This window comes from Pygoscelis adeliae, unplaced genomic scaffold (assembly GCF_000699105.1).
Source record: "Pygoscelis adeliae isolate BGI_AS28 unplaced genomic scaffold, ASM69910v1 Scaffold124, whole genome shotgun sequence".
Classification (NCBI taxonomy): domain Eukaryota; kingdom Metazoa; phylum Chordata; class Aves; order Sphenisciformes; family Spheniscidae; genus Pygoscelis; species Pygoscelis adeliae.
The window spans coordinates 1,399,092-1,417,068 of NW_008824791.1; the positions used below are offsets into that span (position 1 = coordinate 1,399,092).

General features: G+C 36.9%; 2 protein-coding genes across 2 annotated transcripts in view; both read left to right on the forward strand.

The window, feature by feature from the left end:
* The window catches only part of ZNF654 (zinc finger protein 654), a 36,804-nt gene extending 23,109 nt beyond the window's left edge, over positions 1–13,695 (forward strand). The window contains exons 6-10 of the mRNA XM_009323934.1: positions 2,237–2,439; positions 3,213–3,352; positions 8,153–8,294; positions 9,988–12,304; positions 12,696–13,695. Coding sequence (XP_009322209.1) covers positions 2,237–2,439; positions 3,213–3,352; positions 8,153–8,294; positions 9,988–12,304; positions 12,696–12,703 — 2,810 coding nt within the window. The 3' untranslated portion in view covers positions 12,704–13,695. The remainder of the gene's footprint in view (positions 1–2,236; positions 2,440–3,212; positions 3,353–8,152; positions 8,295–9,987; positions 12,305–12,695) is intronic.
* A 3,613-nt stretch (positions 13,696–17,308) lies between these two features.
* The window catches only part of LOC103916872 (chromosome unknown open reading frame, human C3orf38), a 13,844-nt gene continuing 13,175 nt past the window's right edge, over positions 17,309–17,977 (forward strand). The window contains exon 1 of the mRNA XM_009323936.1: positions 17,309–17,374. Within this exon, the coding sequence (XP_009322211.1) occupies positions 17,309–17,374 (66 nt within the window). The remainder of the gene's footprint in view (positions 17,375–17,977) is intronic.

Genomic DNA, 17,977 nt, shown 5'->3' on the forward strand with positions numbered 1-17,977 from the left:
GTAAGCAGTTAATTAGTTTCTAAGGTGATGGTTGGCATCTATTGCTGTAAAGCAAAGCATGGCACGTGCTGCCTGGACAAGAATAGATGTTGTTTTCCCCAAGCCGTTTTTAATGTATCACAGACTAACTAGTCTAAATGCCACTATAGTTAGCAGTTGTCTTTGGTTGGGGGGTTAGAAGAGCTGTAAATGCTGCCTTGGGCAAAGAGGGCATTCTGCTACAGGGAGGGAGCACAACCCTGCCAGTGGTGTAGCTGGAACTCACAATCTGTTTAAAAACAGTGTTGGAGGGTGTAGGAGACTCCCTTCCCTGGGAGCTCATGCTGTCAGAAGTGGGATTCTCATTTGTGGAGCAGAGGGGCATACTGACCTAAGAGTTCCCCACACAGAAAGCGGGAATGATATAACAAGTTAACCTGTATTGTGGACTGCAATCTTGCCTCGTGTGAGGGAGAAGGATGTTACAGCCAGTTGTTATACATGCAGCGTTTTCTTAACATTAGCACATAACAAAAGCTAAGTATTTCTGGCCTGATTTTTCAATGTGAATATTCAGTAATCTGTTGGGTAATATTTGCATATGAAACTGATGATTTGGTTTATTATCGTAAGTATGTTAATTCAAAAAAAGGAGAGGCCTTTACCTGGCTTTAAGGATTGTTCTGTATGATCACTTTTTCTTGTAGTTAATGACCACTGTTAGACCCTGGCTTTTCTTTCAGTCGTCGTCTTTACTAAGTTTGTGCCCAGAAGTGCTAATGGATAGTGGGAATGACATCTTCTCTTGTGGTGGACCTTATGGTACATCTATAAACAAATCTCATCTAAAACCTTGTATCACCTTGAATAATATTCCTTAAATGTTCATTAGGATATAATACCATTAACTTGCGTAAAAATAAAGATGCTAGAAAAATCCTGTTCCTGAGTATAAGGAATGTCTTTCAAACCAGGCGTCCTTTAAAAAAAAAAGTTTAAGTGAAAGCTTGTAATACAAGTAATCTTTTTATTTTGGGAAAAAAATTTTGTCTTAGCTGTTCAGATTATGGTTTTCAGTAACCAATTCTATTTTTTTAATCATTTTAAGTGTCACTTTAAGTTGCCTGTAACTTTCTTAATACAGGTTCCTTCTAAGGTATAAACTTCCCATGCTCACTTCTAGCCTTCATTGACTTTAAATTGACAATTTCTTTTTTTTTCTTTTTTTAAAATATGAAACACTGTACGGTACTACAGGGTATGCACTAGAAACTGTGGGGTTTTAACTCTTTCTCTTAAGGTAGCTGTTGAGAATATAAGAGGAAGATCAGGCCATATTGTCCAATACATTACACGAATGTTATCACACTTAACACCTCAGAGTGTGCATTTACTTGACAAGATGCAAACAATTCTCAAAATAAAAGCAGCATTATTGCATTTTGTACCCCTGAGTGATATTTTAACTTTTAATCCTAAGACATACTAGAAATCTGTGATCTTTTATAATAGAGATCTAAAGCATGTCTTCTATGTATTTCATAATTCCCAATTACTTAAATGTTAAGTATTTTGAGTATCTCAGTTGAAACAATTTCATTCAAATGTTAGCTTTAAGATTAGCTTTTAGATCTGAAAAACAGATTTCCAGAAATCAGGGCCTAGAATTTAAAGGTATTTAGGGATTTAGAATTGTGCCCAGTAGCACTTTTAGAGGAAGAAAAAGTATTGTATTTTCCACTTCTCCAAGCAAAATTAAGGTGTTCAAAGCTACTTAAAGCAACAGCATGTGAATTCTAGTTAACTTTTTCACCACTCCGACCTCTTCCATTTTAATGGGTAATAAGTATCCTGAGTTGTTTGCAATATTTATAGCGTTGGAAGTGATGTCGATCCTATACTTCTGACAATCACCCAGATTCCAGTGCTGAGAAAGGAGGGAATTTTCTTTCTTGAAAATGTTCGTATCTTCTTCTATATAGTGTATATTTTACTAATCCTTTGCAGCACCTTGTGTTGATCTGTTAGAAACAAAATACTGAATTAGATTACTGGTGTAAGAAAAATAACAATTTCTGTTTCCAAGCAGAAGTACAGATTCTTGATGGTGTTTAATTTAATACGATAGCTTCTTTAGCAGAGCCTTTTTTTATATTATTTGTTGACATTGCACTATTAAAAACAACATTACATTTAAATATATTTGTTGTTTGGACTTCATATTCTAATTGCCTTTAAATCTTTCTTTTCTGTACAGTTAACAAATATTTAAGCTCTGAAAATCCACTGTTCTTTGAACTACGTGCCAGATACCTTATTGCCTGTGAACGCATCCCTGAGGCAATGGCTCTTATCAAATCTTGCATAAATCATCCAGATATCAGTAAAGATCTGTATTTCCATCAAGCTCTTTTCACCTGTCTTTATATGTCACCATTAGAAGATCAGCTATTCCAGGAGGTATTGTTTGTCAGTATACATTTTTTTTTTAATGAAGTGGTACATTATACTTACTGTATACAAGTTGTCAAGAGGAGCATATGGAACTCTGTTTTTGTAGAACCAAATGTCATAAATTCGGGCAACTACACCGGTGTTGCTTAACTTAGTGCTGGCTTAAGCTTTGAAAAGTTAATGTTAAGCGCCTACAAATCTTGTTGACCTAAATGCAATTTTTTTGGTCAAGTTTACTTGTAGATATATTCCCTAAATAACTTGAGTCATTAATATTTTGTAACTTGAGTGTGTCGACTATTTTACTACTGACTATTATTCTAGCAAAAGCACTTGGGCCTAATTGATGTCAGTCCAGTGTTTTGTACATTATATAGTTTTGTTCGCCTTCAAGTTTTTTTAATGATGCCCCAGTATGTAAAATGACACTTTAGCTGAATGTGGCCCTACTTTTATCACTGATAGCATTTACTAGATAACAATGCTTTTCTTAACCTTGTTTTAAGAACAAGCTACCATCGTGCAAAAAAGTGCTTTTGTGTAGTCTTTTAATTTCTCAGACAATTATTCAAATTGTCATTACTCTAAGAAATATGAAAGAATGTTAAATATCTCCAAAAATCTCTATTTACAGACCTCCACAAAAGCTGTTCCAAAGAAATCCTATGTTGATAGCAGTTCCTGAAGTTTTCAGTAGCTTCTTTAATATAGTAAGGTCTGATAGGTTTTTATTTCATGTTAGCAAATTTATCTAAATTGATTTTATTTTAATTGTATAGCACTTGTTGAGGACTGATTGCAAGAGTGGAATTGAGATCATCTGCAACACTGAAAAAGAAGGGAAGACTACCTTAGCCTTACAGCTATGTGAATCGTTCCTAGTCCCACAGCTTCAAAATGGGGACATGTATTGTATATGGTAAATACTTTATTTCTGGTGAAGCAGCTTAGCAGATAATAAATGCTTATTGCCAAAATGAAACTCATCTAACTTTGAGATGTAGCTCAAGTTTAAAATACCAGATAAAAACATTCTAACACGATTTTTAAATGTTCCTAGTACATCTGTTATGCCTGTTGCCTTTTACACACAATCATGCACAGTGGTAGCCTACATAGTACATAACACTTACTGTTTCAGAGTAACAGAAGTGTGAGCTTTTACAAAAATTAGGCTGTAAATACCTATAAATATGGCATTTATTATTAGCAATGTGTAACAATATGCAGTCTGTAGACTCTCTGGCAATGCAGATGTTTTGCTGTTCTGCTAGTTAGATGACACTGCTTATAATAACCAAACTGTAGTATGTCACCAGCGTGTCTAAAAAGAGAATATGTGGTTCTGAAAATGTGCTATCAATTATGCAAACTTTTACTTCATAAACAGAGCCATAACATAAATGGTGGTCCTCTAGAAAACATTTAAGTAAGAATGTCTTCGTACACCCTGAATCAGCTTGATAGTGGGATGTTTTTACGGCTAAGAAGAGTTTTCTAAAGAGTTGTCAAAAATTTCATCATTCTGAGGACTGAAAGATGGCTAAGGAAGATAATCCTTCTGTTTAGCCTGCATAATTTCTGTACCTAAAGTAACATCTGCATTCCTTGATAAAGTATGCTTAAATTGTTTGTTTGATTACGCAGTTGAAGCAAAAAGGCTTAGTCATCAAGGATTTGTTTTTTTTAAATCAATAGAGATCAAATTATTAATCTGCATAACTAATTTTAATATGGAGTTCAGACTCTAGGATTTCCCTGTTCCCAGATTTCAGGGAACTGAAAAGTGAGGTGTCTCCCCTCTTCCCCCCCCCCCCCTTCTTGAGGAAGTAATGAAGGTCAGACATGATAATGCTTGGTTTGTTAATAAAGTTTTTCCTTGACTATTGGATTGAGTAATTGATTGCGTTGAATCAAAACCTTTGGAATTATGATTATGACCTACACTTATAATACAATGTATTGGCAATACCTAGTGGCGTTTTTCATTGTCTGTCCAGAAAAAGGTGGGCATGACTGTCCCCATAGAACAGATGAAGTTGTTCAACCAAAAAGGTACATAGTTTGTGTGAGCCCAGTGACCAACTTCGCTGATTCCTCCCCAAATGCTGCATCTCCTGACTTCTTACTTATCAGGAAATTTGCAGATGTAACCTGCATGTATTAGTTACGTGGTTAGTGCTTTCTGTTTCGGGGATTCAGTCTTTTAAGAAGTGCATTTTAAATATTGGAATTAAACCACTTTTTATACCTTTTGCTATAGTAACTTGTTAACGTTGCTCTTACCCATCTGATCATTAAGTTTTGCATCAGACATTTTGAAAATTGCTATTCGAAACAAGATGTCTGTCCGTATGTTCTGGCAAAGCGGATGCCAAAATGAAATTCCAGAAGAGACTAAAGTACTGTTTGATATCTGTTTATCAAGGAAGCCATTTTGGCATCTTAGTATTTTAATCCTCTGTTCAGAATATAGAACTTGAGGATCTTTTGAAAGAGTTCAGAGCAGTTATGTCTGTGCAGCTAGAACAGCTGTTTCATTCTTTACAGATGCTGAGCCTTAACAATTGTGTACCCAACAAGAGAAATGTGCATAATGCTTAATAGATAATGTAAACTGGAACAAAGCTTGTGAAGGCATGACTATACTGTAATTCAAATTTTTGAAGAAGTAGGAGCCAGGTTAAATTAACCCACATCGTGTATTTTTCCCTAGAGAAGTTTTTAACGTCTTCAGCACAGCGTAAATCATCTTGCCTTGTCTGGAATTGAGGACCTTGCAGATCTAGCAGCAAACACTACTAGCAAAGATAAGATACCAAAATAGATTAGAAAGCTGTAAATAGCAGATACTTGCTATCGCTTCATGTGAAGCAGCCTATATGAAATCTTCACGCTGAAACATTAGCTCCCATTATGTCAGAGGAAGATGGACTTTAAGCAGCTCTGTCACAAAACTCTTACTGTTTTTATTGACATTAAGAATAAATTCTAGATTCAGATAATCTGAATTATTTTTCTGAAGTGAAAGCCCACTTACAAATTAATCACAAAGCAAGCTGTGCTTGGTCTTACTAGAAATATTTGTGTACAAGGAATGGGTAAGAGATCAGTCCATAATGATGTGATTAATGACTTTCTAGTATCAAAAAGTGATGTCTCTTCAGGAAGACAGCCAAAATGTTGATGGAACAGGTGTAGCAGAACAGCTTGCCTTTCGCAATTTTTAAATGCTGTTTTGGCTGTTTTCAAGCGGTTCCTATGCAGTAAATTCAGTAAGTCAGGGAATTTTTCCCACCCGTTCGATCATTCTTTGGCCTTTAGGTAATTTTTGTGAATTGGATAACATTTTTGGTGAAGTGTGCTACCTACACCCAAGAAAAGATAGACTTTCTACTTATCAACAATAGCAAAGATTTTAGATCTAGGTAAGGTAGGGCGGGCTTAACCATTCTCTTATGTTGCTGATGGAGGCGTGCAATGGGTTTGGTATATTGCAGGAGGTTAGCAGGCTGGAATACCTGGTTGCTGCTGGTAGAGAGGTACCGAGTTCTGTGATCTCACAGTATCAATTTAAATTGCCCCAACACATGTCCATAATACTTTAAGCACAGGCCTCAGTGTGAACTAAGTTATACTATCCAAGAAGTAAATGTCATTAAGTACTGTACTACTATGCCGTAATAATTGAACAAATAGAAAACTACCCCTGCCTACATTATCTCAAGTTTATCATCTGTGTTGTTGTCAGTGACACAGAAGTATCTCAAGTGCTGCTGACTTCAGTGTTAAAAGTTGGTATCCAAAGCATTTAAGTGGTTGAAATAGAGTTCAGTCAGCTCTTTCAGAATGCTTTAATCCTTAATGATTATCAAAGTCAGAAATGTGCTTGAGAAGGAGAAGCCTCCATGTTTACACGGAGGAATAAGACTGAAATACTATTTCACATCAGGGTCTAGTCAAATGGTGGTTAAACTGATTTAACAGCTTGCTCTTCACCCATGGAGCTGTTCCTTCTACTTTCAGTTTTCTCCATTCCTTTTTCAGTTCTTTCCTTGTGCCAGCAGTCACACTTGTCTGAACACATGTCAAGCCACTTTAATCACTAATCTCTCAGAAGAATAATTTGAGTTTTCTCAAATTCTCTGGGATTAGTGTTGAAATGGCTTGCTCTGAAATGGTATGAGACAAAGCAGAGAATAAGTTGTATTATTTAACTGCTGTAACATTTAACAGCAAAAATGTTCAGTTCTTCTGTACTTCAGGTTGAGACTTTCACTAAATTTTTATGAATGGTTTGGTGTACAAAGACGCTAGTTTCAAACTTATACGTGAAGTTTGCAAAGACTTTCAAGAATTTAGATTTCCAGCCTGGTAAAGGCAGATGTGAACAGCTTGTATCTTTAGAAAACCTGTAAGACTAATTTTTTTGTGGGTAGAGCTGCTTATAGAACTCCTTTTTCACAGTTTCCCTCATGTAAGCTTGATCTTTCTTTCACCTTCAGTTTTCTTGGGTTCTGGATGAAAGAAAACAATCAAGCTGTCTTGTCTAGCTCTTAAAATGTCAAGCGGAATTGTAGAGCTGTCCTAAATTTAAAAGCGAAGTTGGTGTTTTGTCAGAGGCAGTTCTGTCGCTTCCCTTCATGCAGGCACTGACCTCACTAGACAAGCTTAGTCTCAAAAGGCTTGTCTGGTTTGTCTGATTTGTATCTGGCACAAACTAGACACTCTGGAAGATCAACCAAATATTTTGTCAGTAACTGAGTTTGTGTTTTCTGAGGGAGGAGGCTGGTGGAATAAAAAAGTGTCTTCCTTCAGAAAATGAAAGTCAATTGGTCCCCTGTTTTCATTGTAATGTTATGGTGGGATTTCTGCCTAGTCCTAACTAGATCTACTCCTGTGTAAAATCTCTGTGCTGGCAAATTTTCTTATAACTAAAAGTTAAGTCCAGTTGCCTTTCCGAATCTCTGAATTAAAGTGCGTAGAAATTAGAGGCTGTAAATTTCAATTAGCTATATTTTATAGACTAAACACACTACCTGTGTAGGAGTTCTGCTGCAGAGTCTAGCAATCTGTTCTTATGTGTCCTTGTATCAGTCAGAAATGTTGTTTGACTGAGGATCATAGAGATGTGTGAATAGCTGTAGAGCCTGATACTTTCATGTAACTGCTATTGGCTAGAAAGACCAGTGATGACAGCAGTAAAAAAAGAAAATTGTGTTGTAATATGCATAACTGGAGAACATCAATATTTCCTGTCAATGGACCGTATCAGAAGCTAGCTTTCTACAACGCTCCCATTTTCCACATTCAAACACTTCTTTTCCTGAAGGACTCCTCATCCTTGTACTGCAAGTAACTTAATCCCAAGAGCACACAGCTTGCTGTTCAGCCTGACGTTTGTTGCCTGTGGTGTTAAGGGCTAGATGCTGTAGAATCTGATTTTATTATGCAGTTCTCTGATACTAAGCTGAACACGTTAATATTTTGTTGAATATTTAATTGGCTTAGTGATAGGAGATACCCTGAAAGCTTTAACAAAGTACTTAAGTTGTATTTTCCATTGTGCACAGTTGTGGTGTTAGTTAGATTGGTATTACACCCTCAAATATGATTTTAGTTACAGAATATGCAAATAGTTGTTCTTAGTAACGCATCATGCTTAGTGATAGAGTTCTAAAACTCAATCTAATTGACATATTTTGTTCTGTACTTATAGGGACCTGATCTTCATTTGGAGTAAACTGCAGCTTAAATCTAACCCATCAAAACAAGTATTTGTTGACCAGTGCTACCAGCTTTTAAGAATTGCTACAAATGTCAGAGTAATTTTCCCTTTCATGAAAGTCATTAAGGATGAAGTAAGTTTTGTTTGTTTGTTTTTGCCCCACCCCCATTCTTTTTGTAACTAGTTAAAGTAAAGAGAAGTGATGTTTATATTGTGCAGTGGCCACTTTTTCTGGCCATATGGTGTCTGGAAGGAAAAAATTTTAAAAATTTTCTCAAGTTCCAGATGTGCTTCAGTATCATGATTGCCTGTGATCTGTTGTGTGTGTTTAAGATTTTTTTATTTTACTGAATTCTGAGTTTTTCTTTCTGTCTGCAGTAAGTTTGAGAAATGTCATGCCCTATAAATAAATGGGGAAATTAATAATAAATACACAGAGTAAATGTGAAAGATGCATCGGTAGGTTTTTTTTTCCAGCCTGGCTCCTTAAGGAAATCAGACTTGTGTAATGCCATTGTTATCTGCCTTTCACCTTTGTTAAGTTCTGAATCCTTTCACCGGTTCCAGTCAAATCTGAGGAAGTGCTTAATGTAACATAAAGGAAAAGCTAGACATAATTTTGCTTCAGAAAAGTGCACTGTGTTTCATGCTTCAGATGTTAGTCTTACACTGTCCCATACAAACATCTGCAAAAGATGTAACGTGCAACGCTTCGCATACAGGAGTGTGAGTTGTTTCCAAACAAATGTTTTTTATCATTAACCTGACCGAACAGAGCTCCTTCATATTCTATGCCCGAAGTGAATTATAAATTATTTTGTCACGGGTGCTGCTGTACAGTTCTAAATGCAATGATTTGCTGCTGTTCAAGACTTTAATCTCAGTATGTATTCTAAAATACTTGTGGTGACATGAATAACTTTTATGTGTATTTGCATCTGAATGATCGTATTTTTTAATAACCCACTACATATGGAGCATTGTATGTATTTGTTAACATACATTTAAATATAGGTAGGTATTAATTATTTCTAAACTTCCTGAAACTCTTTTTACTTTAATCTGCTACCTGTTGGGCAGTTTGTTTCTGATCATCCCTCTGAATTACATGTTCATGGCAGGGCCCCCAGCCTAAAGTGTGGAATAGGAATTCTGCTCATTGGAAGGGTGGTTTGTCAATTCTGAAAAGTCAAGCCTTTTAGGATGCTTGGCTGTAGGTTGTTATGGTTTCCCTGGTGGTCATTGTTCAAAATTGAGGGCAATATTTTATAGCTTGTATTTTTATGCAATGCAAGTTAAATGAGTTAGAACAGAGGCAAAATATAGAGTAACTGTCCAATTATAATGTGACAGCCTAGATAGTGAAGATGCAGACAGAAGATACTGCTAGATCAGATATGATTTGCTGCAGTCTTGTTTTATATTGCCAAATAATTAATTTTCTTTAACTATAGAACTGCACGTGGCGAAAGCATCTGAAGCTTTGTTGACAGTAGCTGTGTAGCTTTCAGTGCAAACCAGATGTTATTTTTGAGCATTTTTTGTATCTGTATTTTATAGTCTTTGAGCATTATTTTAAAACGTACATGCCTTTAGGTGAAGTTTACTAGCAGGATGCTTTCTGAACTCCTAACTATTTTGCAAGTAGGTGAACATAAATACATGGGATGTTGATGTTTGGGCATTGTTTAGACTAGTTCTTTTTTTTTCTGTGGGTCTGTTTTTTTTTTTATTTTACTTTCAAGCTGTAGACTTCTGTAAGCCCATAAGGAAAATACCATTATGCATACTTTATAATTATGTACACTGTAATTTCCTTTCTGCAGGTTGGTGAAGATGGTCTTCAGATATGTGTTGAGATATGTGGATGTGCCCTACAGTTGGATCTCCGTGAAGATCCCAACATGAAAAGTCTTATTTATAAAGCAATTGCTCATTTTCTGCCAAATGACTTGGAGATCCTCAGAATTTGTGCTCTTTCAATCTTTTTTCTTGAGCGCACCTTGGAATCTTACTACACTGTTGAACATTTGTATAAATGTGCAGATGAAGAATACAATGAGTGCACTAGTTCTGTTCAAAACCGTGTACGTTTTGAATTGCTTCCGATTTTGAAAAAAGGTTTGTTTTTTGATCCTGAGTTTTGGAATTTCTTGATGATCAAGCAGAATTGTTTAGCGTTATTGGGGGATAAAGCCTTTGTTGGCTTAAGTGAAAGTACACTGGAAAACTCTACTGCAAATACAGAGAAGATAACAGAGTATAGGGCTCTGAGCGAGGAACGTGTCTGTTTAACAGATGTAAGCAATGGGGAGCTTGACCCTGAAGACCTCTCTGAAGCCCAGTCCAAAGGTAATGCCAAAAAGAACCATGAAGCTCTTGAGGCATCTAAAATGTTAGATCAAACTGTACCAAGGCACCGCTGTGTGATATGCAACAAGGAATTTGTTGGTGGTCACATCGTGAAACATGCACAAGCTCACCAAAAAAAGGGCAGTTTTTCCTGTGTACTTTGCACCAGAAAGTTCAGGCAAAGAGGACTTATGCTGAAGCACTTAAAGAATCATGTCAGGAAGATAGAAAGGCAACATCTTGCTGCAGTTCTTGAGGCTAGTCAGCAGGCTCCTGCTCTTAATGAACTAGAATGTTCTGACGTTTCTCCGTCTCTTGAAAACGGGAATTCTGATGGTTCCAAAGATAATGAACCAGAGACCGCAGTAGCTCCAAGTGCTGACCAAGTGGTCCAAGTGGAGGAGGAGAATGCAGAACAGGTATTTGATGCGGTGGAAAACCATCTAAGTGACCAGGATGATGCTACTGAAAATAGTAGTGACAGCTGTTTTAATAACGTTCCTGATGCTTTAAGTACAGAAAGTTTGCCCGAAGATGATGAGAGCTCCAGTAAAGAGTCACCTATTCTGCATAAAGTGAATGGAGCTTTTTGCCCTCAAAAAGACATTGATGCTATGGATGAGGAAGGAAGCTTTAAGTGCCCTGCTAATGGTTGTGCTAGAGTGTTTAAAAAGATAAGATTCCTCAATAAACACGCAAGAAAAGCTCATCCAACTGATTTGAAGGTGCAGCAGCATATAATGAAATGGAATAAAGGAAAATGCCGGTTCTGCCAGAGAAAATTTGCTGATTCCCAACATTTTATAGACCACCTGAAGAGACATGTGTATCCAAATGTTTACTTTTGTTTACACTTTAATTGTAACCAGAGATTTAAGCTGTCAACTGAGCTTGCAGAACATACAAAAAGTCATAGTGTTTTTAAAGCTCAATGCAATTTTGCAGAGTGCTGTGAGCTATTTGAGGAGCTCCCTTTGCTGTACGAACATGAGGCTCAGCATTATTTAAATAAAACACCAGAACGTTCAGAAGATGCAAGTGAAAAAGATTCTTCAGATGATCCTTCAGAACTTTGTAGTTACCAAGATGAGGATGAATCTATTAATGAAAAAGAAACTGTAGATTTACCAATTCCAACTTGGAAGTCAAGGAAGGATTCTACAGAACCAAAGACATATATTCAAAGTGTTGAGAAGAAAGCAAATAATGTAATTCACAATGGAAATGAAAGTTCATCTGAGGGTGGCACTACAGTTTTAAGTTTGATAGACCAAAAGACACCTGTGTTACAGCCAAATTCTGAAAACTGTAATGTTGTTAGCGACCAACTAGTCAATGGGCACAGTGACATAGATCAGACATCATCAAAGTCATCAGAAATACCTTTGGACAGAGTGGCAGATGAAACAAGGACAGAAAATGGGTCAGTGTTACCAGTTTTACAGAATTGTCATGATATACCACAAAATAATGCTGCTGCCGCGCAATTACCTTCTAAACCAAATCAGACAACAGAGAATACTTCATATGGTGTCATCTTAACAAAACCGTATGTTAGACCATTGCCTCCAAGTTATCTTGATGAACGATACATTAGCATGCCAAAACGTAGAAAAATTTTGACTGATAAAGTAGATGCTCATTCTGAACAAGATAAATTTTGTAGCAAATCAACAGAAAGATTTAGATGTGGCAACTGCTTGACCATCTACTGTAATTCAGAAGCACTTGAGGCTCACCTTGCACAAAAGAAGTGTCAGACGCTCTTTGGATTCGATTCAGATGATGAAAGTAAGTCTTACAGTCCTTCTGGGTTGGTTTGTTTGGAGGAAAATACCAACCAGAAAACGGTCTTTGAAAACAGGCAACCTGATGGAATAGTTAAGACAGACACAACTTCTAAGCAATTGTAGTATGCTAGAACTTAGACAAGTAAATCACAGTACTGTGCTAAACTGGAAGTTCAAATTGGACATGCTGTTTAGAGTAAGAAAGAGGTGTTGAGAATTGGTAGACAACTCTAATGGAAAAGACTTCTCGTAAGACAGAAGGGGGTAATTCAATCTGTCTTTCCTTGCATGTTTGAAACTAAACATGTTGAAAACAAAAGCAGTGTTCTAGATTAAAGAATGATTTACATTGGTTAGTCTTCATTTTGATCCCAATGCATTTTCTTTTGCAGGTGCCTGATTCAATGTTGTGGGAAAATGTATCGAACGAGGAGTGGTGTAAGAAAACACTACATGAAGAAGCATCAGTTAATTTCCCAGTTGGCCTTAATCATAAAGCAGTCTCAAATTACTAAAGAAAAACATGACCTTGATAAAGACAAAGCACATTTTCTAGACAAAACTCACAGAGGAGTAGTAGGAGCTCTGCAGGTCTTGAGTCCAGAAAGGTTACTACAAAATCCCCAAAGTACCAGTTATCCAAAAAGCCACATTCATTCCAAATGTGTGATTGAAGCTTAGTGGCACAGTCTTTCTAGCATGAAGGTTTAAGGAAAATAAGGCATACAGTTGAGCAAGCAGAGAAAGCAGAGGTGTTAGTTGCCTTATGGAAATAAAACCAGCCAATTCTGAAAGCTACTTTAGTTGGAAAATGTGTGGTTAAAGGATATCCATCCACACAGCTGGGAAGGAATCATTCAAGAAGCTGTTACATTATTATAATATGGATAAGAAATGCGTAGAGGAACCATGCATTCTTTTTTTCAAAGTTTGAGTATGATTCCATTATCTGCTAAAAAGCATGGAGCTCATTTAGTAAACTTACACTCAGAATCCAGAAAGAGGAATGTAGAAAGAAATCTAAGATGGATGGAATGCTCAAATAGCCAAAAACTTGGAAGTACAGAGCATGCAAGGAAAAGTGAGTTCATGTGATATGAAGTGTGGAAGTTGCATGCATCTGATTTCCACTGTGCATAAGAAAAGCCCTTTTCAAGGCTATGGTAAATGTGTATGTTAAGAATGTCCTGTAAAACATCTATTGTAGGTGCAGGAAGACTAATACAAGCAGTACATGCACAGATTGTGTGGATATTAACAGGAGCAGATTGAAACAAATACAGAATGTGAAGGAGGTTAAGCTTGCATTACAGGGCAGAGTTAAACTAATTTTATGTGAATACAGAGGTCCTTCAGCTGTTGGTATGACTGAAAAGAACTTGAGATGGCTTCCTGTTTTAAAAAAAAAAAAGGGCAGTCAAAAGCAAAGCATATGTCAAGTTGGGGAAAAAAAAGATCAGGAAGAGCCTGTTTGTGATGTTGCTTAATGGTGGTAGGTCACAACTCAGTACTGTAACTACTTACTTACTGTCTAGAGGAAGGGAGAAAATACGTATTGACTCAACCTTAAGACGCATTACAACCGGATCTAGTAGCATCTCTTGAAAAGATAGCCTTTCCCAGAAGTTAGTGAAGGAGTTAGATTTAAACTTTAAGCACTTTATCCAAAATTCACTGTTCATAGAAACAATCAGAATGTGAAGATGGGAAATCTGAGTCATTCAGCTCTATATGTAACATGGAAATACAGGACATTTGGAAACCAGAAAAGATGCTGTTGTAGTTCATGGTCTTCCCACCCCAAACAGAGGTGTGGCAAACATGCACATTGTCTAATTACTGTGCTAATTTATCCTCTAATTTATCTTACACTGTCTTGCCACCTGAAAATGTTTTATTTGGGATCCTGTTCTATGCGGGTAGCTGAAAATTTTAATGTGATTGTAGGCACGGAAGGTATAGCGGTGAAAGCTGGTGTGTACAGATGGAGTCATCACAGAAATGTAGGACAGCAAAGACCAACTGTTCCTGCTCAGCTAGTTTGCTTACTGAATAGTTCATCACAATGCGTGTATGGCATAAGATGATGATCAACTTGCTTAAATCAACAGATATGTAAAAACTAATGAGTAAAAAATCAAGAGGTACATAAAAGATCTGTTCATTGTAGCAATGGCTCACACTTGCAAACCTAAGGGTTTCATTGTAAAATAGGCTGTTAAGTAGTTCTGAAACTTAAACTTAATAGTTCAGTAATGCCTCTGCTAATAATCCTCTGTGAAATTAAACAGATATTTGCATTGATTCTGCTTCCTTTTCCCCTCCTGGGAGGTAAAAAGAACACAAATTCAAAATCATACTCTTTTGAATTCTAGAAAAAATTTGCCTTAACTTTGAGTTGGATTAATGTAAAAGGTTATAAAATTATGATCACAGGTATGTGTGCATTACATTAATACCGATGACTGGCCCACTTTCAGAGATTTGTATGACATTTGAGGCACCAAAGAATTTTTTTTTGCAGTTGCAAAAAAACTGATTTAAATGCATCCTTCATTATATATACATATATACACTATATATATTTACATATATAAATACATTAAAAGTTTTTAAACATAAAATTAATGGGGACCTTATCAGCCCAATGCACTCTCACATTTTTTGCTTTCAAGTTACCGACTAATTTTTAAGGACCCAGTTACCATCTTGAATGTTCCCAGGCTCCCCCTTCTTTGCTTAACATTGTTAATCTAGTTAAATTTGCTTAAATATATCTGGAAAAAAAATGTTAATTTTAAAGTATTACAGTTTTAAAAATCTGAAAACTCAGTCAATAGATATGACAAAAATGTTTGTGTAAAGTCTTTTAAATGTACCTTTAATCTTTGGTGCTTTTTTGCCTTTTCCTGGAGCTCCACGTGTTTGAAGATGCTTTAAAAACATGATTGAGACTTGTATTTTCTTTGGCTGAAGTGTGTAGATAAATGCATCTATGTACATGCATAAACTGTGACCATAATTTTTTGTACCTGCATTAAACGTGTTTTTTGTTCAAAGATGCTTTTCTTGGACACCACCATTTGTTTATACCATGTGTTCAGTATATACACTTCGGAGAACTGGAAAACTGAATTCTTACGTAGGTGAACATTAGCATCACCTAACACCTATCAGAAATACGCTAAATTGACTTAAAGTAGCAAGTGGGTGGTAACATTTTTGGTTTAAGTAATGATTTTTTACTTCAGAAGACATTGCGTTTTCCTTAAAATGCTCTCTGATACCTATTGGTACTCTCAGATAGTTGCACTATTAAGCAACTTTAATTAGGAGCAAAAAGATACTGGTAATGTGTGGGGGATAATTCTACATGCTGTTTAAGGATTCTTTAGTATGTTGAGTGTTACCCTATACTAAGCCTGCAACTTCCAGGGCTGAAAAAGGTTCCAAATCTAGAATTGAAAGGTTTTTTTTCCCCCCAGGCATTAAGCATTGTATGATGTAATTGGAAATACTTCTTCAGGATGTATCACTTTGATTCAATAAGTACTGAAGTACATGTGTAATGTAAGCATGCAAGTACCTTAAAGCTGCCTGAAGTTACACATGAGCTTAGGAGCTTTGTTGGATCAAAGTTTGTGCACTTCATTGCTGATAATCGTGTTCTAATAACGTTCCTCCAGGTGGCTGTAACTTGGATTTAGACTTTCCTTTTAAGACTGTCTACTCTAACCCGATCACAGTTCACTGTAAAGGTCATGTAAATTCTAATTTTCAGAGTTGCCGCTTGGTAGGCACCTTTCACAAAAAAAGAAATACTGGAAGTAGGTTGAAAGTGGTCATATCTGTGGGGAAAGGTCACTGGTACTTTGGTTATTTAGCCATATTCATTAAAACTATAAATTGTATAGTTTGGATAATTTATAACATTAAACTTTGTGATTTTAATATCACATTGAAGGTTCAGCTGTACTCATTTCTTTTATTGTTTAACACCAGTGGTATGGACAAAAGACTCAAAGGGGGCGGTAGTGTTATATTTTCTTAATTTATTTGGTACTGTATAACACCTTTCTGATTAAATGCAGTGTATGCATTTTGGGACTCTGTTAATTTGTAAAAGCTGTTACAGGTTCAGCAAGAAAGGAAATTTGTGCTTCCTTGTTGAATGTTAAATTATTTTACTTTGCATTTTATATAAGAGTACAAATTAAAACTGAGCCATCAAACTGCAATAAATCAACAGTAGTGTTTCATTTTAAAAACTTTTTTGTACTGTACATAGATTTGTTCAATAAAACATTGTCTTTGTTGTTGATAGTAATTGATCTTATCTTTTGGGGAATCACTCTGAAAATACAGCTGCAATGTTTATAGTTACTGTGTTGTGTTTGATGTATGATTGTTGCACAGCACCTGTGTAAAGCTGCCAGGTCTTGACGTTCCTGGTGTGTGGATATTTGGATTTGAATAGAGTAATTCTATTCAGGTATATCCAAGAATACCCAGGATTACCAAGGAAATTAAAACAGAACTCCTGTCTCTTCCCCCTGCCCTTTTTCTTCCCTCTAGCTAATTAACTACCTGCTCTGGTAAATTTGGGGCCTCTTAGTTAAATATGTCTTCAAAAAGTCATAGTATTATTACAGATTCTTTACAAATCGATAACTGCTGAAGAGAGAAGCATGTCTGTGTCTGAGGGAGAGGAATAGCTTTTTTTTGGTCATCAGTCTGAGACATGTGAAGAGCACACCTACTGCAGGAAAAGCTTCCATGAGCACCTGAACCTTAGACACCCAGCAATCCACTCCTCAGGTTTGACTGGCCCTAACCATCTTCAAAACACAGGCAACTTTAGGATCATTTATTTAAATAGTCAGCCATGTGCACTGGGAACCAGACTCTAATTAGTCCATATACAGATGTAATTTACAAGCATCGTGTATTGTTCAGATGATGTTACACTCCCTGATAAAGGGAATCGATCAGAACACAAGGGGGAATGGGCGTCTGCTCGTTGATCAGCCCAGATCTCGGGGTGAGACAGGCCTGTGAAGTTTCTGACCTGGTAATGGAGGGCTCGTGTAATAGTTCTTAACACGCGTGTGGAGAACGGCATAAGGCTGGCAGGGCAGACATGGAGGTGGTAGGGGTTGGGAGGAATAAAGCTAGCAAGGAAAAGTTGGATGTGGTGTTTAAAGAAATCGGAAGACCTATGTTCATTTTAATGGCTTGCATGGTGTTTACCCCTGGGGGGCAATGGCTTCAAAATGCGGAGGAGGTTAACCACTCCGAAGCTGTTGTGTAGGGCTTGAAAGCCAAACTTGGGGCCACAAACAGGTCTGGATGCAGCAGCTTCAAGATACCTCTGCTTCTAGCTGTTTGTCTTTCTCCTGCATAAAGCTGTTAAAGCTCTCCAGCGGCCCTGCATAACCATGGACTTCCGGAGGGCGGACTTTGGCCTGTTCAGGACGCTGGTTGAGAGTCCCTTGGGAGACAGTCCTGAAGGGCAAAGGGGTCCAGGAAGGCTGGATGTTCTTCAAGAAGGAAGTCTTAAAGGCGCAGGAGCAGGCTGTCCCTGTATGCCGCAAGAAGAACAGGCGGGGAAGACGACCGGCCTGGCTGAACGGGGAGCTCTTGCTGGGACTCAGGAAAAAAAGGAGAGTTTACC